Raw genomic sequence first — 25,510 nt, 5'->3', positions numbered from 1 at the left:
GAATTTAAAAAAAAAAAAAAAAAAAAAAGTTAGGACTTTTAAAAAAAAAAATAAAAAAAATGTAAATTTAATATTTACACATCTGAACGTAACGACTTTTATTCTATAAATAGATAGGCACACGTGCACAAGTTATCCGGAAATAGAAATCTTCTTACACTCTAGAAAGACACAACAATTTTTATAGCATCTTATACCATCGCGGTTAACCACCTGAAAAAGGCCAGAGGTTGAGTTGGCTGAAACGTGGTAAAACAACAATGAAAATGAGGATAACAGTCCGCAAAAAGAATGAATACACAAATTATAAGGTCTCATCTCAAAGGATTCCAAAAAGTAAAAATAAAATAATATATGATAAACAAATATGTTTATTTTTTGCATTTTGACTGGTCTCTGTTGTGTTGTTGAATGTATATATATTTTTCTGGTTTACACTTTTCAAATGCTTGCTAAAATCATCTATACACCTGAGAATTCTTTTGTTGTTATTCTCAAAATCAACAGAGACGAATTTATCAACATATAAAGTTTTATTTACAATTAAACTTTTTGCCCATTGACAAAGAAAGAGACATTTAGTTGTAAGGGTTTGTTTGTGTGTGACGGCGATGCTCGGCAGCTGTTGGTCTTCTGTCCTCTCTCTCTCTCTATCTCTCTCTCTCTCTCTTTCTCTCTCTCCTTTTCAGTTGTTTATATTATCTTTTATATAGACACCAACCCACATTCCTTGGAATGTAAATATTAAGATATTACATTCTTCTTTTGTATGTTGCATTATGCAATTCATAACCTTTGGAACTGGAATGTAAACACTTATTTGTTTTCGGTGACAATTACAATTCTGGTCATTTTTATGGGACACAAGAATGTAGATCAAAAGTTCATCTGGAATGTGCATGTGTGCACACCTCTGCTCCATCAGCGTCACCCTGGCTCCATATCCAATATCTAAACTGTTATATAATTTTTCAAATTTCAGTGTATTGAAGCAGTGTAAATACTATTACTATTGCTAATTCACACACACACACACACACACACACACTAGAGCTCAAAAAACATTTCTTTTTTAAAAATATTATTACATTAATTTTCATTAATTTATTCATAAAAAACACAACTTATGGGAAACAAAAGAAAAATGAATTTTCCTATGAAAAATAATTATTAATTTAATTTTCAGTAAAAACACAATTTATGCAAAACAAAAAATAAAATTTTCTATGAATTATTTCATCAATTTTTTTCAGTAAAAAAAAATACATTTGCATAAATATAAACATCTCTTCCTTTATATTTTTGCTGAAACGCACTTAAACATAGGAACTCATTTAGTTATTTTACTATCAAATTTATTAAAAAATTGGTACTTGTAGTCAAGGCATTAAAAAATGAAAATATTGAAAAAAAAGGTTATATTGTACTCATCTGTTTTGGACTGAAGATCTCTGAAAAAAAATTTAATTTAATTTGATCGAGTAGTTTTTATTTTACAGCAGAAAAACAAGTTTTCATGAGAGTGCATTGAAGTCAGCCATTATGAAATTTGTTGAACATGCCAAAGGGAGATAACTCCAGTTAAAGCGTCGATACTCCCTCACCATTTTTATTACTAGCTTTTCTTCCTAAAAATCGAACCTTTTGCTCGGTAACAAATTGTTTTTTCGCTATAAAATAAAAACTACTTGATGAAATTAAGTGAAATTGTTTTTTCAGAGAACTTCAGACTATAACGAGTACGTACAATATAACTTTTTTCAATATTTTCATTTTTTAATGTCTTGACTAAACTGTATAAGCGCCCAAAAATAAACTTAATAATAATTATTTCATTAATTTTCTTTAGTTTATTCATAAAACTTTTTTGGGAAACCAAAAAGAAATGAAATTTTTTATAAAAAAATAATTATTTCATAATTTTCTTTAATTTATTCAAAAAATACAATTTATGAGAAAAAAAAAAAACAGCTTTCCTATAAAAAATAATTATTTCATTAATTTTCATTAGTTTATTCATAAAAAAATACAATTTATGGGAAAACAAAAAATAAATTAACTTTTTTACGAATTATTTCAGCAATTTTCTTCAGAAAAAAAAATTACATTTTCATAAAAATAAACATTTCTTTATTTTTTTTGCTGAAATGCACTTAAACATAGGAACCACTGTGTCCTGTGACACCTGAGACAGTTAAAGTAATTTGGTTAATGTAATGTCAGAATATATGAGGTAGTCAAAGTACTACGGGAACCGTCTAAGTATGTTGATATGCAGCCTCATTTTAATTTTGCCGCCAGTCTATTTTTGATTCAGCTTTTTCCGACTGTTTCCATATTTCTGTCTTGGCAAAAGTCGGGTTGGTCTGATTCAAAGGGTGTACCAGTACCTCCTTATTTTCTTTACTTTTAGTTTGTTAATCTTTTTTTTTTTTTTAGCCTGAAGATGCAAATGAAGCTGCCGAATTACATGTGGAATCATGCTCAACTTCCGTTGCAACTGGTGATGCCCCATCCTCTCAGCCATCGACTGTGGAGAAGAAGATGGCGCAGCAGATCCTGGAATTTGAGCAGCAGAACGAAGTTCAGAAGGCGTCTACCACGGTGGCATCTACCCTGTCCAGCAGCACGACCACTGATGGTAATAGTGGGCGTGACGGCACGACCACCTCAGAGTGGAGCCGGGACCAGGCTCTGTCCGAAGTGGACAGTACTGAGGACAGCGAAAAAGGGCAGACATCCGATGCTGAATCTGAAAAGCAGCAGACAGCAACCGATTCTGGAGACGCGGCACTAGACGAGAACAAAGGTTTGTACATAAATCTGTTTACTCGATAATGTAATCTGTAGTAGCAGGGCTAACAGATATTGCCTGGGATCTTGATTTGCAGAAAGTATGTAGATTATTGAAAAAAAGAAAAAGCAAAACAAACCAATCTGTTTTTTTATGTTAGTATCTTCAGACAACCCAATATGGAAGAACCAGATGTCTTAAGAGTTATTACCACTTCGGATTAAAGTGGATCTGGGAGCAATGATAACTAAAGACTAATTCCACATTCACCACAACCTCCAAACATGGACTCACTGATTGTCTTTTACGACCATACCCATATATAATATAAAGCTGAATGTCTGTGTGTGTATGTGTGTGTGTCTGGTCACGAATAGGCTCCTATATAGTTGACTATTTTAAAATGATTACATATAATGATAGATGATGTATCGAGACACAGGAATGGGTTTGTTTGATCTGGCAGAACAGTGGTTCATTAAAATTGTGGGGTTTGCGTTCGTGCCTGGTCCACAAAGTATGGAAATAAAAAATTTAAAAATTTAAAAAAACGTTTACAAGTGTTTTTGATATAGATGTACATAATAATACTTTGATAAGTATGTTTTAACTTAAATAGGGATGGTATAATAAAATTGTGGGGTCTGCGTTCGTGCCTGGCATCTATAGACTTTTCATATCTATAGTATACTTTGATAATTATGTTTCAGTTTGAAGAAATATGGTATAATAAAATTATGGGGTGTTCGTTCATGCCTGACCTCCATAGAATGGAAATATGTCACAAAGTTTAACAAGGTTTTTTAATATAAATCCACAGAATATTGTGATAAGTGTTTCAGTGTGAACAGGTATGGTATAATAAATTATGGGGTTTATCTATTTTATTTTTACTTTCATCATATTTTGCTTTGGTTTTGATACCCCGAAATTGGAAGCTATCTCTTTACAACCCTTCCTTTTCATAACCTATCATATTTTCATAAATCAGAGTTCATTTTCTGTAGGCTGTTTTTGAACCCAGTCAATGACGAGTACTTTTGCTAGTATATATATATATATATATATATATATATATATATATATATATATATATATTCTCAAAATATACAGTCTATCACAAAAGTGAGTACACCCCTCACATTTCTTCAAATATTTAAGTATATCTCTTCATGGGACAACACTAAAAATAATTTTTTGACACAATGAAAAGTAGTCTGTCTGCAGCATATATAACACAGTTAATTTATTTTCCCCTCAAAATAACGCAAAATATAGCTATTAAAAGCTAAATTCTTGGCAACAAAAGTGCGTACACCCCTTACGAAAAGTTGTCAACTCTCAATATTTCGTGTGGCTACCATCATTATCCAAAACTGCCTTTACTCTCCTAGGCATGGAGTTTACCAGAGCTTCACATGTAGCCACTGGAATGTTCTTCCACTCTTCAATTACTCCTCACCTGGTCACTGCCACACATGCTTAAGACCATCAGAAGCAAACATTAAATTTCATCTCATCAGTCTATAGGACATGGTTCCAGTAATCTATGGGTTTTGTTGATATGTCTTCAGCAAACTGTTTACGGGCTTTCTTGTGTATTGCCTTCAGAAGAGGCTTCCTCCTGGGTGACAGCCATATGCACCCATTTGAGGAGTACAAAGATAAGTGTGTCATGCCAACAGTCAAGCATGGTGGTGGGAATATCATGGTCTGGGGCTGCATGATTACTGCAGGTATTGGAGATTTACATTTCATTGAGGGAAACATGAACCCCAACATATACTGTCAAATATTGCAGCAGAGTATGATCCCCTCCCTCCAGAACTGGATCGCAGAGCAGTGTTCCAGCATGACAATGACCCAACACACACATCCAAGACAACCACTGCTTTACTGAAGATGCTGAGGGTAAAGGTGATGGACTGGCCAAGCATGTCTCCAGACTTGAACCCAATAGAACATTTTTGAGGCATCCTGAAGCAGAAGATGAAGGTGCGCAAAGTCTCAAATATCCACCAGCTCTGCGACATTGTAATTGAAGAGTGAAATATATATGCTGCAGACAGACTACTTTTCATTGTGTCCAAAAAGCATTTTTTCAGTGTTGTCCTATGAAGAGATATACTTAAATATTTGAAGAAATGTGAGGGGTGTACACACTTTTGTGATACACACACGCACGCACGCACACACACACACACACACACACACACATATATATATATATATATATATATATATATATATATACAAGCAAACAGTTAATAAAACGTATTAAAAGACACTTTGAAAAAGAGTTAAAAACATATTTAATCTGAAAAGGAAACACTTGATAAGTAGATAGTCCTTAATCCACGGAGTTTCAAAGAAATACTTTCCTTCTCATCAGAGGGTAGGAATTAGTAAAATGCATTATCGGATTTTGCATGCAAAAGTATTTGATGAACCAACAAGTAAGTCAAGATCTTACTTGAAAACAAAGAAAGTGAAGCAGAGGGAATATGGTGAAGAAAAAGGTGATTACACGTGAATGGATAGTCTGGTGGAAGATAAATAATCCAGTGATGGTAAAATCCAAATATATAACTTCAAGAAAGTTAATTGAATTTCAATTTGCACAAGTAAAATCCAAGGAAATCCCGTAATTGGAAGATGGTCCAAAATAACCCAAAGGCAGAAATCCATGGAATAATTCACAAAAATGTGTACAAGGGAAAAAGGTGGAAAAAATTCCAATAATATTAATAAAATATTCATTTATTTTATATATATATATATATATATATATATATATATTATTTTTAAAATATAACTTGCATTTAGGTAAAAATGCACTTTTGTAAATGACTGAATTCATTCAAAGTGTATCGCAAAAGCAAAAAGAAACAACATCTAAGTAAATCGTGATATATCCAAACAGCCGTGCGAGATGAATGAGCGGTAAGGGGTTTAGGCTCATTACCGTGGGGTCCCAATTTCGAATCTCGCTAGATTCAGCCACTCTGATGAGTCGTAGGCGACGTAACACGTGTCAGTGGATAATTATATTTTAAAAATAATTTATATGCCGCTCCCCATATGGGGGTACCAAATTGATTAAAGGGAAAATTATTCCCAACGTGCATTTAGATAAAAATGCACTTTCATAAATAATTGAATTCATTCAAAAACGTATCGCAAAAACAAACAACACACGCACATTTTCCAGTAGTAAAACAACCAATGAAGTTTTAACGAGGTTAATACAAGAGTGCTCAATACCGAAGTAGGGCAATATATACTTTTTATTTGTTTTACATAAGCATTATATTATGTCGCTACACATTCATGAACATGTTTCAGTCAGCCAGTTACAAGTAACTAGAGACCTCTTCAGACGATATTGCTTATACAAAAGCTTGAGGACTAAGCTTTTATATCAGCAGCATTGCCTGAAGAGGTCAGTCGGGTTACTAGTAACTGACTGACCGAAACATGCTCATGAATGTGTTGGCCAATATGTGGTGGGACAGCGATGGAAGTAATATCTGGGGATACAGTTACGAGACTCAACATTCCTATCCTGTCATGGTTAATCACCTGAAGAAGGCCAGAGAATGAGTTGGCCGAAACGCGGTGAAGCAACAATAACTACGAAGTCCGCAAAAAAGAATGAATGCACTAAACAATCTTCTTACTATTATTTTATTACATTATTGCGGTGATGATGCAGAGAGGCTGACGGATAAGCGATTATGACTAGCATGTGTCCACTGCAAGGAAACAATGACTGTGAAGTGAACCTTGAACTGCCTGATTTCCAAGTGAGTGCTATGAGTATGCAAACGAGGCACTTTCTCTGGCTGTTTCTGTATTTCTCTGTCAGCAAAAGTGGTTGATCCGATTCAAAAGTTGTATATGTTGTTTTCTTTATTTTTAGTTTTTCAATCTTTGTTTTTTTATTTGAGATTCTTTTTTGAACCTTGTCTAAGAGTGAAAGACAAGTGATAGATACACCAACCCAGATGTGACAACAATACTCCATGCACAGGTAAATAGTGATATACTCTCAGGTGTGATTAATTTTCTAGCATAGCAAAGGGAGCTTTCCTTCTTTGTAGCAGCCTTGGCAATGTCCTCAATCTATTTAGTCCAAATCCAAAGTCAACATTATCTTGCGTACCCAAGATACAACTTTTTTTATGATCGTTTTTTTTTTTTTTGGTTGTTTCTTTTTCCAGATGATTCTCCTGCGACTTTATTCACTCGGGATTTCCTGTTTAAACCGAATTATCGACAGCGAAAAGCAAGGAAAACTGGGCTTACAACTGTGGAGCTACAGAAGATTTTTCCAGAACTTTCCGAGAATGCTTCAGCTGCTCTCCAAGAAGAAACGACCAACAAGTCTACGTGAGTTGAATCTCTTAACATGTTTTTTCTTTTGCTATGAAGCTTAGGACCACTCTCCCTTCAAAAGAATTAAAAGATTATTTGTATAGATTGAAGCTAACTTTTCATGCTTTCAATCTTATATATATATATATATATATATATATATATACTCAGGTTTTTTTTATTCAAAAGTAATAGACTAGTGAATTCAACGAGGTTGTTAGATAGTGCTCAATAAAAAGAGCTGATAATATGGACGTATGTGAGATGATAAATATGTTGGTTGCTTACATTCGCTGTCACTTTTGACATGTACACTTTTAACGCTAAGATTGTGTTTTTTGTTTGTGTTGTTGTAATAACACGTCTCGTCATTGTATATAATTGTCCATAAATTAGTTGACACGCAGATCTTTTTTCTCTTTTTCTCTATTTTCTTAACATTTTAAACTTCCCTTCCTATTAATTCTTACTTTCTCTCTTTAACTATATTTCATCATTCTTTCTTTTCTCTTCTAGCCCTTATTTTCTTTATAATAACCCTTTATGTTGTGAAGGAACATAACTGGCTATACACCGGTTACAAACTGTATATATATATTGGACTGTTTGGCAGACAGCGGCAGACAGCGGCAGACAAGCAGTCGCAGTAAGACGGATAGTCTTACGTGTTGATTATCAGACTTTCTTCCCCATACTTGTTACTATGTACTTCTATTTACCTTAGGCGAGCAGCCTTACGTTTCTGTATTATAAATAAACCCCATTACACATACCACTCGGTGTAACTCACGTTTGTCTTTATTTCCTAAGTATTTAGGAATATAACAATGGCGACGAAAGGATGTTCTTTCTCTTAACAGAGATAAATTACCGTACCAAGGACTGTGTACAATGCAAGGATTTTTTGTTTTACGAAAAAAACAAACTACACAAGGATTTTTGACCACGTGCGTCAATGAATTTAAAAATTTTTCCTACCTAAAGTAGCGAAAAGTACTGATTTTTCTTCGTAAAGAACTCACAAGAAATTATAGAAACATGTTCAAGGTAAAGTGGAATTTATATTTATTTTGACAAGTAAAAAAAAAAAAAAAAAAAAAAAATGGTCGCAAGTTGAATTCGAAACTACACTAAAGGATTACGAGTTTCGAAAGAAAAAATATAAATACAACGACTATTGTACCATTTTATGCCACGTGGGAACGGCAGCCATATATTTTTTTTTTTTTGGAAAATTAATTGTTTGTTATTGCCTTTATATAAATAATTGGAACTATTTGTCGTGGGAAGTAAGAAATATTTTGTGTATGAACTTACGTTGTTGAAAAAAAAAAAAAAAAAAAAAAAAAGAATTATTTTACAAAGCCTGTTGAATTACTATGGATGAACTTTGTTGAAACGTGTTGTGTCTGCATATTGCTACTAATTTACGATATACGTAAATTTACGATTTTTCTTTGGAATTATTGTGTAGAATTCGAAAAGACATTTTTGTACTAGAAGCTAACATGGAACAATTAGCAGAGTTAACTAAGGCTCTAGCCCTTAGCATCCAGGAACAGACAAAAATGACTCAACAATTTTTAGCGCAACAACAACAACAACAACAAATTCAACAACAACAGCTACAGCAACAGCTGCAACAACAACAAGAAAGAACACAAAAAACTTTAGAGGCACAACAAGAACAAACAAACATACTACAACGACAAATGTCGACACAGCAAAAGAATTTAGAAAAGCTAATTCTAACGTCGACCGGGAAGAAGACTAATTTTTCTGCCGAGGGTATTTCAAATTCACTAACGGAATTTCGTTACTCCCCGGATACTGGTGTTACTTTCCCTGCATACTACAGAAGATACGAAACAATTTTTACGAAAAGATGTTTAGACTGGACCGATGAGGAAAAAGTTACCCTGCTACTACAAAAACTGGGTACTGATGAAAACACCAAGTATGCAAATCTAATTCTACCAAAAAAACCGGAGGAGGTTTCGTTCGAGGAAACAATTAGTACCTTGTCGAAAATATTTGATAAAAGGGATAGCCTATTTCACTCTAGATACAAATGTTTGAACATTCAGAAGGCAGAAGCTGAAGACTATCTAGAATATGCTTGCACTGTGAACTGTTTATGCGAATCATTTAAATTGAATGAAATTTCCGCAGACCAATTTAAATGTTTAATCTTTGTACAAGGTCTCACAGCACCAAGGGACAAAGATATACGTTCACGGATCCTAACAATTATGGAGGCGGATCCTAACATAACATTGCAAAAAGTCACTGAAGAGTGTCAACGTCTGATTAACATAAAGAAAGACAACACTCGCATTGAAGAGAAAAATATTTTTAAGGTGCAGCAAGTAAAAAGGCAAGGGACCACAAGAAAGTCCAGGTTCCAAGAACACAGGATCCTTAAAGGATACAAAGACCCAAAGCTAAAGTGTAAATGTTGTGGTAGTTTAAGACACAACAATAAGACCTGCTGGTTTAGGAACAAAATATGTTATGAATGTGGTCTCAGAGGTCACAAGGGAACATACTGTGCCCAGAAGAAAAGACAAGGGACCGATAATGTAAATACGCTTCGCATGAATAAAGAAAAAAGCTGCGAAAGACGGAAATATGTTGATGTTCGGATAAATGGACATCTGGTTACATTGCTTCTGGATAGCGGTGCAGATATTAGTATTATAAATGAAGATATATGGAAAAGGATAGGTCGACCTGAATTAACGAAAACCAGAAAGACGGCGAGAAGTGTGTGCGGCAAAAGATTAGAGTTCAAGGGAGAATTAAAATGCAAAGTGACATTCGCTAACCAGACTCATAAATCCAAAGTGTACGTCGTACCAGGAAAGAATACATGCCTGTTTGGGGTAGATTGGATTGTCCTGTTTAATTTATGGGAGAAACCCATAAATTCGTTTTGTAACGTTTTAACTGCAGAAAAAGCAAACCAAAGGGAAGACTTCCTGAAGGATTTGAAAACTGAATTTCCCAATGTTTTTGCCGAAGGACTAGGACTCTGTATTAAGACAGAGGCAAAATTTGAATTAAAGAAAAATGCCACTCCAGTATTCAAACCTAAAAGGAATGTGCCTTTTTCAGCGATGGACGCAATCGAAAAAGAGTTGGATAGACTTCAACAACTGGAAGTCATTGAAAAAGTTAACCACACAGATTGGGCAAGTCCAACCGTGTATGTAAAGAAAAAAAATAACAGAATAAGGGTCTGTGGAGATTTTTCAACGGGTTTAAATGACTGTCTATTGGACCATAATTATCCCCTTCCGTCCGCAGAAGATCTGTTCTCTAAGCTTAACGGAGGAAAAATTTTTTCTAAGATAGACCTCTCAGATGCTTACTTGCAAATTAAGATCAGCGATGAATGCTCCAAATACTTAGGCATAAATACTCATAAGGGCATTTTTAAGCTAAAGAGGCTTCCTTTTGGATTAAAGGTTGCTCCTGCTATTTTCCAGCAAATTATGGACACGATGCTGGCAGGGTTGGAATTTTCAATGGCCTACCTTGACGATATCCTAATTAAAAGTGAAAATTTGCAAGATCATAAGAAGCATGTAAAAGAAGTATTCAAAAGAATACAGGAATTTGGTTTTAAATTGAGCCCAGAAAAATGCGATTTTTTTATGAAAAAAATTAAATATCTAGGTCAAATAATCGACAAAGAGGGTCGAAGACCGGATCCACAAAGGACTGAAGCAATTGAAAAGATGCCTGCTCCAGATTCAGTGACAAAATTAAAATCGTTTTTGGGATTAGTTCAATACTATGCAATTTACATCCCTAACATACATAATTTAAGAGCTCCTCTTAACGAGTTACTGAAAAAGGGTGTTAAATGGAACTGGAATAAGGAATGTGAATCTGCTTTCCAAAATATCAAAAGATGTCTACTGTCAGACTTAGCATTGGCACATTTCAATCCAGAAAAGGAACTAATACTAGCAACGGACGCCAGTGATTACGGTGTTGGCGCTGTATTACTTCACAAGTATGAGGATGGTAGGACAAAAGCTATCGCCCATGCTTCAAGAACGTTGGTTGCAGCGGAGAAAAATTACAGCCAAATTGAAAAAGAGGCGCTGTCGATAATATTTGGAATTACAAAGTACAATCGATTTCTCCATGGACGATCTTTTATTTTGCAAACCGACCATAAACCCCTACTTACCATATTTGGATCAAAGAAAGGCATTCCCACACATACTGCGAATCGATTACAGCGATGGGCTGTAACCCTCTTAAACTATCAGTTTAAGATGGAACATGTATCCTCAAAAAAGTTAGGACACGCAGATGCATTATCACGGTTGATCCCTAAAAGAAGCGAAAGTTTCGAAGAAACGGTAATTGCTGCGCTTAAAGACGAAAGTGAATGTACAAGTTCAATGTGTAATATGATAAGTGAACTTCCGGTAACTTTCGAAAAAATAAAAAAAGAGGCAGTAAATGACATTTTCATTAAGAAAATGAAAAATCAATTGGGATGGATAAAAAAAAATAAAAAGGTAGATCAAACAACGCCTTTTTCCATCTGTGAAGATGTGCTCATGTATGGTGAGAGGATCGTAATTCCACTAACGTTACAGAGGAAAATTCTGAAGGAATTTCATACAGGTCATCCGGGCATTTCGAGAATGAAATCCCTTATGAGAGGATATGTGTACTGGCCTGGTATGGACAAGGAAGTTGAAAAATGTGTCAAGACATGCAGAGGATGTCAATTAGCAGCTCGAGATCCTCCAGTAAAAACGACGCCATGGCCAAAGACGGACCTACCCTGGTCACGTCTGCATATTGATTATGCGGGACCTATAAATGGTTATTTTTACTTGATTATTGTAGATTCTTTTTCAAAATGGCCAGAAATATTTAAGTTTAGACATCCAACAGCAAAAAACACTGTGAGTGCGCTTAATGAAATTTTTAGCCGTTTTGGAGTGCCAAAAACCTTAGTGAGCGATAATGGAACAGCATTTACTGCTCATGAATTCAAAGAATTCTGTGACTCACTAAATATTCTACATATGACAACACCTGTGTACCATCCACGATCGAATGGGTTGGCCGAAAAATTTGTAGATACGTTTAAAAGGGCACTTAAGAAAAATCTTACTACGGACACAGACGAACAATGTATTCAAACATTTTTAGCAATTTACAGGGTGACACCAAATCCTAATAATAATGTCAATTCTTCCCCGGCTGAGCTAATGTTTGCAAGAAAGATAAGATCTGTCTTCGATAGGCTGCTACCAGAGAAAAAGAAAGTTTTCAAAAAAGAAAACCTTAATACCAAGTGCTTCTCCCCAGGTGAAAATGTATATTTCAAAAATTTTCAAAATGGACGAAATCAGTGGGTTGAAGGTATTATCAAAAAAAGGATTGGGAGCATGGTCTATACCATCCAAGGATTAAGTTTTGTCTGCAAAAGACACAGAAATCAAATACGTCCCAGACTGTCTCCAAATGTGGAAGAGACACCAATGGAAACATTGTGCGATATTTTTGATATACCAAAACCAGCGTGTGTACCGCAAACAATGAATATTTCGCCTGAACCGACCATACGGGCTGGACAGAAACCTTTACCCCGGGTAGCGCTGACCAGAAGGAAAAGCGCAAGAAAGAGAAAAGTTACCAGGAGATTAAGCCCTGACCCTAAAAGGAAGAGGTATTTAAGCTAAAATCAGGAAGATTTCAGCTTCAGGGGGAGGTGTTGTGAAGGAACATAACTGGCTATACACCGGTTACAAACTGTATATATATATGGGACTGTTTGGCAGACAGCGGCAGACAAGCAGTCGCAGTAAGACGGATAGTCTTACGTGTTGATTATCAGACTTTCTTCCCCATACTTGTTACTATGTACTTCTATTTACCTTAGGCGAGCAGCCTTACGTTTCTGTATTATAAATAAACCCCATTACACATACCACTCGGTGTAACTCACGTTTGTCTTTATTTCCTAAGTATTTAGGAATATAACACTTTATATCGGCTTTTTCTTTTTCATATCCATATTTTTTTTTTCCCTGTTTATTTTCTTTCTCTATTTCTTTCTTCTCCTCCTCATCATTCTCTCTCCATTATATTTTTTTTATTAGTTTTCTTTAGATTTCCCCTCCCTCTTTACCTCTTATAATTAAAGTTCTGGGGTTTAAGGTTTTTTTAACTCCAACCTTTAAAGAGTTCCTACCTAAAAAAAAAAAAAAAAAAAAATCCATTATTCATTGAACATTTGAATAGTCAAGTCGCTGCCTGATGATATCTGTTGTTTGATTGAAACAAATGGCTGTTTTAGCAGCGGGATGTAAACATGTTTATATAACAATAAACAAGTATATATATATATATATATATATATATATGTGTGTGTGCAGGGGTCATTCAAAGAAGTAATGCCTCTTTTTTTTTTTTTAAACTCAAAATGTTGAAGGGCTATAAAGATGAGAGTGGTACCATTAAAATGAGCAACCTTTAATGCTCCAGAATTTACTTTTCTACATAGTCACCACCATTCTCAATGCACTTTTTTCAGGAATCCAATGATGCATCTCAGATTCTAATCATGCTTTCTTAGTCTCGCACCAATATCTGCAACAGAGAGATGAAACTTTCATGTCATGAATGCACAGTAATTTTGTTTATTGCATCTCCGTGTTTTTCCTGTTTATTATTATAATTTCACTTTTTTTTTTTTTTTTTAAATATTCCAAAAAAATTGCTTGTAATCCAATATTCCCACACAGAGCTCTAACTCTAACTTGCAAATTATGTCTGCTCTATCATTATTTCTATAGGAGGTGTTCGACTGAACTTCAGTATTTATCCGTCCCTCATGTAAAGCATTCGCAACAAACACTCATCTAGATACCACCACTGTCAATAATTTCCTTTACTATCTATCTGGTTCTTCTACTCTTCCCACTCTCTCCTCTCATCCTGGGTATGACTTTAAAAAATTTCCCTCTTTCTCTCTCTCTCTCTCTCTCTTTTTTCTTACCTCTCCCACTCTCTTTTTCTCATCTCTGTTTTTATTGTTTCCTCTTGATTTGCATATCAATGAGGCCTTTGTCCCCAAAAATACGTTATAAAAGACTAAAGTCGAGAAGGCAAGGGAGTCTAGTTCTTGGAATCAAATTGAACAGGTTGGAGATGTTTACTAACACTATAATCACATTAACTAATGCATACTCATTAACCTTTATCCTCGAGTGGCCTCTGAGCCTTGATAAGTGGTGACTCCGGTGTAAAAAAAAAAAAAAAGTGTGGAATATCATACGGGTGCTGAGAAGAATCCTTTCTTTTAAAATTAAAAGCTATTCTGGCATGAAATATAAAGTCGATGCGACCGAGATGAAAGTGATATTTTGAAATTTGAAAGCGTTGAGTAATGGAAATATTAAACGTTTTGGATTAAACTTGGAAAATTGAATGCATTGAAAAATGGAAATATTAAACGATTCGCGTTGAATTTTGAAAATTGAAAGCGTCGAGAAATAGAAGATTGAAATGTGATTCAAGTCAGTCTTTTTTCTAATCACTGTCATATAATGGAGAATTATGATTTGATTGACTTTTGAGGGGTTTAAGAGGCTAGTAGTGTCTTGCGGTGTTCGAGAGACTAGTAGTGTCTAGCGGTGTTCAAGAGGCTAGTAGTGTCTAGCGGTGTCCGAGGGGCTAGTAGTGTCTAGCAGTGTTTGAGGGCCTAGTAGTGTCTAGCGGTGTTCGAGAGGCTAGTAGTGTCTAGCGGTGTTTAAGAGGCTAGTAGTGTCTTGCGGTGTTCGAGAGACTAGTAGTGTCTAGCGGTGTTCGAGGGCCTTGTAGTGTCTAGCGGTGTTCGAGAGGCTAGTAGTGTCTAGCAGTGTTCGAGGGGCTAGTAGTGTCTAGCGGTGTTCGATGGGCTAGTAGTGTCTAGCGGTGTTCAAGAGGCTAGTAGTGTTTAGCAGTGTTCGAGAGGCTAGTAGTATCTAGCGGTGTTCGAGGGGCTAGTAGTGTCTAGCAGTGTTCGAGGGGCTAGTAGTGTCTAGCGGCGTTCGAGGAGCTAGTAGTGTCTAGCGGCGTTTGAGAGGCTGGTAGTGTCTAGCGGTGTTTGAGAGGCTAGTAGTGTCTAGCGGTGTTCGAGAGGCTAGTAGTGTCTAGCGGTGTTCGAGGGGCTAGTAGTGTCTAGCGGTGTTCGAGGGGCTAGTAGTGGCTAGCGGTGTTCGAGGGGCTAGTAGTGTCTAGCGGTGTTCGAGAGGCTAGTAGTGTCTAGCGGTGTTCGAGGGGCTAGTAGTGTCTAGCGGTGTTCGAGGGGCTAGTAGTGTCTAGCGGTGTTCGAGGGGCTAGTAGTGTCTAGCGGTGTTCGAGGGGCTAGTAGTGTCTAGCGGTGTTCGAGGGGCTAGTAGTGTCTAGCGGTGTTCGAGAGGCTAGTAGTGTCTAGCGGTGTTCGAGAGGCCAGTAGTGTCTAACAGTGTTCGAGGGGCTAGTAGTGTCTAGCGGTGTTTGAGGGGCTAGTAGTGTCTAGCGGTGTTTGAGAGGCTAGTAGTGTCTAGCGGTGTTCGAGAGGCTAGTAGTGTCTAGCGGTGTTCGAGAGGCTAGTAGTGTCTAGCGGTGTTCGAGGGGCTAGTAGTGTCTAGCGGTGTTCGAGGGGCTAGTAGTGTCTAGCGGTGTTCGAGGGGCTAGTAGTGTCTAGCGGTGTTCGAGGGGCTAGTAGTGTCTAGCGGTGTTCGAGGGGCTAGTAGTGTCTAGCGGTGTTCGAGAGGCTAGTAGTGTCTAGCGGTGTTTGAGAGGCTAGTAGTGTCTAGCGGTGTTTGAGGCTAGTAGTGTCTAGCGGTGTTTGAGGCTAGTAGTGTCTAGCGGTGTTTGAGAGGCTAGTAGTGTCTAGCGGTGTTCGAGGGGCTAGTAGTGTCTAGCGGTGTTCGAGGGGCTAGTAGTGTCTAGCGGTGTTCGAGGGGCTAGTAGTGTCTAGCGGTGTTCGAGGGGCTAGTAGTGTCTAGCGGTGTTCGAGAGGCTAGTAGTGTTCAGCGGTGTTCGAGAGGCTAGTAGTGTCTAGCGGTTTTCAAGGGGCTAGTAGTGTCTAGCGGTGTTCGAGGGGCTAGTAGTGTCTAGCGGTGTTCGAGGGGCTAGTAGTGTCTAGCGGTGTTTGAGAGGCTAGTAGTGTCTAGCGGTGTTTGAGGCTAGTAGTGTCTAGCGGTGTTTGAGAGGCTAGTAGTGTCTAGCGGTGTTCGAGGGGCTAGTAGTGTCTAGCGGTGTTCGAGGGGCTAGTAGTGTCTAGCGGTGTTCGAGGGGCTAGTAGTGTCTAGCGGTGTTCGAGGGGCTAGTAGTGTCTAGCGGTGTTCGAGAGGCCAGTAGTGTCTAGCGGTGTTCGAGGGGCTAGTAGTGTCTAGCGGTGTTCGAGGGGCTAGTAGTGTCTAGCGGTGTTCGAGAGGCTAGTAGTGTCTAGCGGTGTTTGAGAGGCTAGTAGTGTCTAGCGGTGTTTGAGGCTAGTAGTGTCTAGCGGTGTTTGAGGCTAGTAGTGTCTAGCGGTGTTTGAGAGGCTAGTAGTGTCTAGCGGTGTTCGAGGGGCTAGTAGTGTCTAGCGGTGTTCGAGGGGCTAGTAGTGTCTAGCGGTGTTCGAGGGGCTAGTAGTGTCTAGCGGTGTTCGAGGGGCTAGTAGTGTCTAGCGGTGTTCGAGAGGCTAGTAGTGTTCAGCGGTGTTCGAGAGGCTAGTAGTGTCTAGCGGTTTTCAAGGGGCTAGTAGTGTCTAGCGGTGTTCGAGGGGCTAGTAGTGTCTAGCGGTGTTCGAGGGGCTAGTAGTGTCTAGCGGTGTTCGAGGGGCTAGTAGTGTCTAGCGGTGTTCGAGAGGCTAGTAGTGTCTAGCGGTTTTCAAGGGGCTAGTAGTGTCTAGCGGTGTTCGAGGGGCTAGTAGTGTCTAGCGGTGTTCGAGGGGCTAGTAGTGTCTAGCGGTGTTCGAGAGGCTAGTAGTGTCTAGCGGTGTTTGAGAGGCTAGTAGTGTCTAGCGGTGTTTGAGGCTAGTAGTGTCTAGCGGTGTTTGAGGCTAGTAGTGTCTAGCGGTGTTTGAGAGGCTAGTAGTGTCTAGCGGTGTTCGAGGGGCTAGTAGTGTCTAGCGGTGTTCGAGGGGCTAGTAGTGTCTAGCGGTGTTCGAGGGGCTAGTAGTGTCTAGCGGTGTTCGAGGGGCTAGTAGTGTCTAGCGGTGTTCGAGAGGCTAGTAGTGTTCAGCGGTGTTCGAGAGGCTAGTAGTGTCTAGCGGTTTTCAAGGGGCTAGTAGTGTCTAGCGGTGTTCGAGGGGCTAGTAGTGTCTAGCGGTGTTCGAGGGGCTAGTAGTGTCTAGCGGTGTTTGAAGTTAATGTGATTGCCGATCTGGCATGGGGTCATGAGATGATCTTTAAGGATCATTAATGTAGTTTTATGTGCATTGATTTGCATATCAATGAAGCTTCGTCCCCCAAAGGACGTTATAAAAGACTCAAGTCAAGAGGGCAAGAGAGTCGAGTTCTTGGAACTGAATTGAACAGGTTGGAGTGTGAAATGTCATACAAATGCTGAGAAGAATCCTGTTTTTTAATTATATAATGGAATTTTCCACTATTCTAGCCTTATGAAAAAATACCGATTTTAACATTGTTTTTACACGGCCATATCTTAATCTTACTATCTTCTTCAGTTGATTTTAAAATTTATTTGTTTGCAGGCGAAGATCCCGGCGCAGTGAATTGCTGAACAAGAGCCAAGCGAAGAAGCAGACGAGGCCACAATATCAGCGTTACGGTGAAAATATTATGGCCGACAGATGTCCGGAATGTCATGCAATTCTAGAACAATATGACGAAGAAACGATTGGCCTTTGTATAATAGCTTTGTCCACATTTATCTATCGAGAACCAGCGTTAGCAATGCCGATCGTGTTAGACAGTCTGCAATCCGTTGCCAGGTAAATTACACCTTAGTTTTTGTATCAATCTAGGCAGTTTATGTAAATCACTCATTTTCACCGATTTTTAGGATTAAAAAAATTATTTGTTTAATATTTCAGTTATAGTCAGCTAAGTAACATCCTAATTTCCGGTGTGGCTGTTGTGCTGACAAGACAAAGCAGTTCCTTCACTTTTATTATTCTTCTGTATTTCTATTGTGAAGAGATTTATTGAAATAAAATAGAAGAAAAGGACATTATTGAAAATTATGCAATAAAAATTAACAAAATTATAAAAAGATAAAAAATAACACAATTGGTCATTATTTGCACTTTTAATAACACAAAAAAATGTTATTAAATTTTTTTTAAATAAAATAAGTTTTTATTTTATTTGAAATTTTATAATATGTTTATGAAATTTTAAAATTATATATTTTTTTAATTTTAAAAATAATATTTCTTATTTGAATTTATATAATAAATATGTTTATAAAAGTATATAAATAAAATTTTTGAAATCGTAATAACAAATGAAATTATTAAAATCAAAATAACAAAATTTCAAACATCATTAAAAAACATATTCAATACATAATATTCCCAAAATAGTTTTAAAAGATTTTTAAAAGTGTTTTCAATAATTTTTTTTAAAAAAAGCACAAAAAGTGTTTTCATTAATTCTTTTAAAAAAAAAAAAGTGCAAAAAAAGTGTTTTCATTAATTCTTTAAAAAAAAAGTGAAAAATGTGTTTTCAATAATTCTTTAAAAAAAGTGCAAAAAGTGTTTTCATTAATTCTTTAAAAAAAAGAACAAAAAGTGTTTTCAATAATTCTTTAAAAAAAGTGCAAAAAGTGTTTTCATTAATTCTTTTAAAAAAAAAGTGCAAAATGTGTTTTCAATAATTCTTTTAAAAATAAAAGTGCAAAATGTTTTTCCAATAATTTAAAAAAAAAAAAAAAATGCAGAAATTGTTTCAATAATTTAAAAAAAAAACCCCAACTAATTCCAATAAATCTTAATTAAAATAAGATGGGAAAAACATAATAAAAAAAGACTACATACACAAGAAAGATACAGGCGTCAGAGAAAAAAATGAAGGAACTGTCACCGCTTCCAGTAGCAGCCACACCAGAATTTGGGAAGTACGTTAGGTGACTATAACCAATATTTCTTTCACTTAAAAGTTGAAAACCCCATAAAAATATAAATAAGACCCCATAAAATATAAATAAATAAATATCCTTTTTGATTTAAAAGAAAAATAAAACTTATCAGGATAAGTACATAAAAAAAGTGTTTTCATCTTTGAACTGGAAGTAACAGACACACATATATATATATATATATTACATAGAAAAATACAAGCATGAAAAGTAATATGGTTAGGATTAAACTTAGAAAAGTAAAAGGACTAGTTGTTAAAACTGGAAAAGAAAAAGTCAAGATATTCTAGTAAAAAATATAAATTTATAACTTAAAATATTGCAGCATTAAGAATTTAAAACAAAATTCAATTTAACATTATATAATCAATTCTTAATGCTGCAATATTTTCAGTTAAAAATTTATTATATTTGTTACACAAATTTCTTGTTTTTTCCTTTTTCAGTTTTAAGAACTAGTACTTTTACTTTACTAAGTTTAATCTTAACCATATTACTTTTCATGCTTGCATTTTTCTATGTAATCCATCATTTTTCCAGGCTTTGCTTTGTCAACAATCCATCAAAAAATGTACTACCAACTTCTATTATTGACTAAATAAAAAAAATCAAATAAAAGACGTAATTAAGTAAATAAATAGTCAGCAGTCAGTTTTGACCGGAGAGCTAAAGTGAAAGCTCAGTGAGTGATTGAGCACAGCAGCAGTGAATTATCAGTGACAGTACAGCTGAGCAACAGATCAGGACAGCAGTGAATTATTAGCAACAGTAGTAGCTGAATCAACGTAATCATGGTGATAGGGAAAACAACGCGGCCGTGCAACAAATGAAAATATTGCAAGGAGTGCAAAATATGAGACTATATATATATATATATATATATATATATATATATATATATATATATATATATATATATATTGTTGTCTTCGAGAATTGGGTATCCCCATTTTAGTACTTTGCCACAAATACTGGGGGAACTTTCCTTTTTTTTTATATCTTATTACTTATCATCTCCGCCATTCCCAGCCGATTTGAGGTAATATAACAGATTTGGTTGCTATGGTAACCAACCACCAATCAGAAAAAACGTCTCTCCGTTTCCTACAGATTCTGAGAACTTTTGAACACCAGTAATTTTATTATAACTTTTGTTTTACTGAACGAAAATTAAAACTTTATTTTTCTCAAAATATAGCTTAGAAAATTGCCAAAAAAAGGTAGAATATATATACAGGGTGACCCCCAAAAAAACAGGACATTCAATTGTTTTTCTGAGCAATTATAAAGACTGAACTAACTTTATAATTTTTTTTATTCGTTTGTATATATGTATTTTTTTTTTTTTTTTTTTTCAAGGATTGCAGCAAGTAGTCCGTATCCATGGCATGCTGACAGGTAATTTTTTTATATTATTATTACTTATTAAGCCTCTTATTTTAATTAATGACACCCGTTTAAACTTTTATAATCTATATAATAAAGTAAAGTAAGTTTTCAATAGTTTTCACCTCACAAAATCAATGTTTGTTTTTAGTTTGCCATTTTCTATTCTGCAACATTGATACATGTTCTTAGTCAAGAAAAAAATGTAATTCTATTTAATTAATTTATTTTATATTATTTTATCCGACCAGAATGATTTTTAAAACAGAGAAAAAAAGGGAGTAACTGTATTCGTAATTTTATTGACATAGTAGTTTTAAGTAATTCGCTATTTTTGAGTGTCACCTGCAAGTAATGATTTCTATCCGATCATCATGGCTGATGGAACAAGAGCATGTTCTATTTGAAATTCTGTTCCTGATTTTTTTAATTTGACAAAAAAATTCCCGTATCTGTAACTAAAGAAATTAAAATAAAATCTTCTTATGGCTCACACAGTATCAAAACCATGCAAAGAAGTTATTAAAAACAAAAAAACTCCCCAATAGACAAAACAAAAACCGATAAAAATATAAAAACAATACAAAATTTAAAATACAACACTATGTTAACACATATAAAATTCATTGAACACAACTTCCATGATTGCTTTTATAGTTAAGTTCCTCAGATTAATAATAAAATTAAACAATTTATAACAATTTCGAATTCATATAAATTTTATAAAAAATATTAATTAGAACAAAATATAAAAGAAAATTTTTTAGACTACTATTCTCATCTTGAATTATTTTCACGTTTTGGTTGATGTAACCTCTGACCTTCAAGTATAAGATTCCAGAGTTTGACACACCTAAAGGAGATCAAAGGTTACATAACACTCAAGATGAGAACAGTAGTTTGAATAATCCAAATAACCAATCCACATGGGCTTGAAACTTCATGAAAAACAAATGATAGTTGCGTGAACCACTATCCGTGTGTGACTTAAAGCGTCATCTTGTTACACTGGAGAAATTTTTTTTTTTGTTGTTTTTTACATAAGCATCACCACTTATCATGACCAAGAGGCCACTCGAGGATAAGGGTTAAAGAGTGTAAGTGTACAGTAGAAATTGGACAATATAGTAATCGTAGTAATCGTTAATAATGTAAATTTGGTAAATTTGTTAACTTATATGGAACGGTTCATCAAAAACTTGTTTATGTTAGACTTGAAGACCACCATGTTGTAGTCAGCTGGAAAGCAGGAAAACGGAAGATAATTTCACAGGCATGCAGTTCTAAGAAAGAAGCTTTGTTCATGGAATCTACGTTTAGGTTTAGACACAGATAAAGAGTGGGGGAAATTAGTGATAGTGTTTTCTGCTAGATGGGTGTTTCTTGTGAAAGTCTGGCGAGGGGGGGACCATAGATTGGAGCTCAGCCGAGCACTTGCCATGAAAATAACGATAAAGCAGAGACAAACTCGCAACATCTCTTCTGTGAGATAGAGGTTGCAGAGAAGAGAAAAGGACATCTCCTACGAGGCTACGAAGGTTACATAACACTCAAGATGAGAACAGTAGTTTAAATAATCCAAATAACCAATCCACATCTAACACTTGGCTTGAAACTTTATGAAAAACAAATGATAGTTGCGTGAACCACTATCCGTGTGTGACTTAAAGCGTCATCTTGTTATAGTGGAGAAATTATGAAACCGGACGCCAATTTAAGGCAATGGGTCTAATAAGGAAACTGACTTCCACAAGATAGTTAATTCTGACCATATTGGTTTTAAAAACAGCAAAGTTAGAAGTACACAACTGTATGTGAATGGGAATTTTATGGAGGTAATTCATAAATTTACATAAATACTAATCTTTGCTTTAACACCAATAAATCCTATATTTAGTATAAAAAAAAAAAGAAAAAACGTCAATCGAATAAACTATTCTGTATTCTATATGAGCAAAGTCAAATATATTCTTTTAATGCATGAGGATTTTCTAAGAATTTAAAAAAAAGACAGTTTAGATCCTTCAAAATTAGAAGGTTCACTTTTTTTTGTTAAGTACTAACAGAAGTTAAAATGCCTGATATTTACGAAGGGTACTTGTACAGTTTAATCAAGACATTAAAAAATGAAAATATCGAAAAAAGTTTAAATTGTACGTATTTATTATGGAATGAAGTTCTCCGAAAAAAAATTTCACTTAATTTCATCAAGTAGTTTTTGTTTTACAGTGAAAAAACAGTTGTTTTATGATATCAAGCAAAAGGTTCGATTTTTAGGAAGAAAAGCTAGTATTAAAGATGGGGAGTTGTTGGCCCTTTACATGGATTTATCTCCCCATGGCGTGTTCAACAAATTCCATAATGGCTGACTTCAACGCGCTCTCATAAAAACGTGTTTTTCCGTTGTAAAAAAAAACTACTCAATCAAATTAAGTGAAATTTTTAGGGGAAGATCTTCAGTCCAAAACGGATATGTACAATATAACCTTTTTTCGATATTTTCATTTTTTTAATGTCTTGATTAAACTGTACAAGTACCTTGTGAAGAAACATGCATTTCATAACCTCTGACCTTCAAGTAAAAGATTTCAGAGTTTGACAAGATACACCTAAAGAAGATCAGAGGTTCATCGATCAAAACGTTGTGAAAATAACATTCAACATGAGAACAGTATTCCCGAATAAGTCAAATAACACGAACTAGCAGAACCCGTGGAAATTCCACGGAAGTTGAAAATTTTTAAAACGCATAAATAAAATGAATAAAAAATAGAATAAAACAAAATAACGACAAATTTAAAACAAGTTTTTTAGTAAATTCTTCGTTTAACCTTTTAAAGCTAAAAAAAAATTTTAATTAAAAAATTTGGATTTTTTTTCGATGGAAATTCAACATACAACACATTGTTTTGTTTCTGAATAATTTTTTATATAGATTATAAAGATGTCAGTTGACTTGCACATTTTTTTTTTTAATTTTAAAAAGAAACTATAATCAAAAAAAGAAAATTAGTCTTTTCTCAACATGACATTTTTTTTTTTAATTCTAAAACAAAATAGCCAATTTGAAACCATAAACAGACAGCCATGTTTTTGTTTTTTTGAAAATTTTGGGAGAGGGAATAGTTTTAATGATTTTTAACTGATAAAGAGCGACTATGAATTAATGTCTAAGATGATGATGTTTTTGTTTTTTTTGTGACACTGGACGTACGGACAAGTAACTTAATATTTTAGATTTTAAACAATATGCGACTATAAAGGGAGGTAATTCATTTCTCATTAACTGATGTTTGTGATGATGATGTTTTTTTTGTGACACTGGATGTATGGACAAGTAAATTAATATTTTAGTGTCAATCCTCATCTCAAAAATTTAGAAATATAACATTTAATTCTTTTTTTTCCTTTCTGTAGTAATCTGATGGTTCCTGGCAATTGTGTCAGCATCGCCCGTCAATTTTTGCGCTGTAGTCTTCATCATCTGGCGCCTAACGGAATCTTCCCAGTCCTGTTTCAAAGTAATTTTGAAGGTAGGCTAAAAAGTTTTACAGGGTTTTCTTTGTTTTTTATTTTTTGGTGGAAATTGTTTCAGATAAGGCATGAGGCCACTTGATATAAAGAATTAAAAATAAAATACTGCTTCAAGTTCCAAAACTCTTCCTAATGATTAATGCTATATATGGATAGATTCCAACCTAGAAGGTCCTGGATATGATCTTAAACTATATCCGATGGTGAGGCCCCAGCTTGTGGACTTTGGGGAGTGTGGAGCCACCCTTTAATTGCCATTGCTCCCAGGTTCACTCTGAGTGATAGTACCTGTTAGGGTCCTAACTATGGGTTGAATAGAAACCGACTTAAAAAACAAATATACTCTATTAAAAAATTGTTCTTCAAAATCACTGGATTTGGCATTAAATAACCCAAAAGGGTTGATATGCCGTAAAATAAAACCAACCAACCAACCAACCAACCAACCTAGAAAACAGCAATTCTTCCCTTGTTGTCAGAAATGTGCTAAAACAAAATATCTTACCTTGAAAAATGTAAAATATAAAGGGCAGCTGTATGTGTGTATGTCCAGGTAAAAGTCCAAAATGACAAAACAAACACCCACAAAGTTAGTATTTTCTTTTACCCTAAACTGGTGCAGATTTCCGGGAGAGGGGTCTGTTGTCTATCTATTTGATGCATTAACTAAATAACTCTGTTTTCTTTTAAGGGATTATTTCCCTTATGCTGACATATTGAATAATCTTTAAAAGTGCGGATGTGTGTATATCCTGAGAGATGAATGGGCTGGGCAGATAAGAAAGAGGGGTAGGACAATGGAAAGAGCTAGAGGTTTTACACTTTTGCCCTGGGCAATGCCGGGTAGCCCTGCTAGTATTATATAAGGGACAGTTTGACGAATGCACATGTGTGAATCATCCACATGATAGATTACTTATGTTAAGAATAAGTAGGTTTGAAAACACCTTTTAAAGACCATGTCAAGCTGGCCTAATAGTTATCATACTTTACTCACTGTCTTTAAGTTTTGGTTTCGATCTCAACTTGAGTACTTTTTTGTTTTTTTTACTTACAAAAATTGAACTGTTTAGAAAAAACATAATACTTGCATGCACATGTCTCCGTTTCTAGCCTGCTTTGGCTAGGATTGAAACCGTTATCTTCAAACAATTCTCATCTGGAACTGTAGAGATTCAATGCCTCTATCCACTGCGCCACAGCCCCAAAGGGTGATCAAGGTTGGATTTTTTTGTCTTCTAAATCAAAGTTTTTGTTCTATTTGAATCTTCCATTGTCAGATCCATACTGAATGGAATTACATATTATTCTTTTTTATACCCA

At 35.3% G+C, this 25,510-nt stretch overlaps 1 protein-coding gene across 1 annotated transcript in view; it reads left to right on the top strand.

Moving 5' to 3' along the window:
- The window catches only part of LOC145267065 (protein unc-79 homolog), a gene marked incomplete in the record, with an annotated part of 244,654 nt that overhangs the window by 174,174 nt on the left and 44,970 nt on the right, over positions 1–25,510 (top strand). The window contains 5 exon segments of the mRNA XM_080123020.1: positions 2,440–2,809; positions 7,018–7,186; positions 17,880–18,119; positions 20,627–20,665; positions 24,071–24,186. Of these exon segments, the coding sequence (XP_079979146.1) occupies positions 2,440–2,809; positions 7,018–7,186; positions 17,880–18,119; positions 20,627–20,665; positions 24,071–24,186 (934 nt within the window).

Source organism: Euprymna scolopes, chromosome 42 (genome assembly GCF_053919585.1).
Source record: "Euprymna scolopes isolate OS-2025 chromosome 42, ASM5391958v1, whole genome shotgun sequence".
Taxonomy (NCBI): domain Eukaryota; kingdom Metazoa; phylum Mollusca; class Cephalopoda; order Sepiida; family Sepiolidae; genus Euprymna; species Euprymna scolopes.
This window is presented reverse-complemented; position numbering and strand designations above follow the sequence as displayed.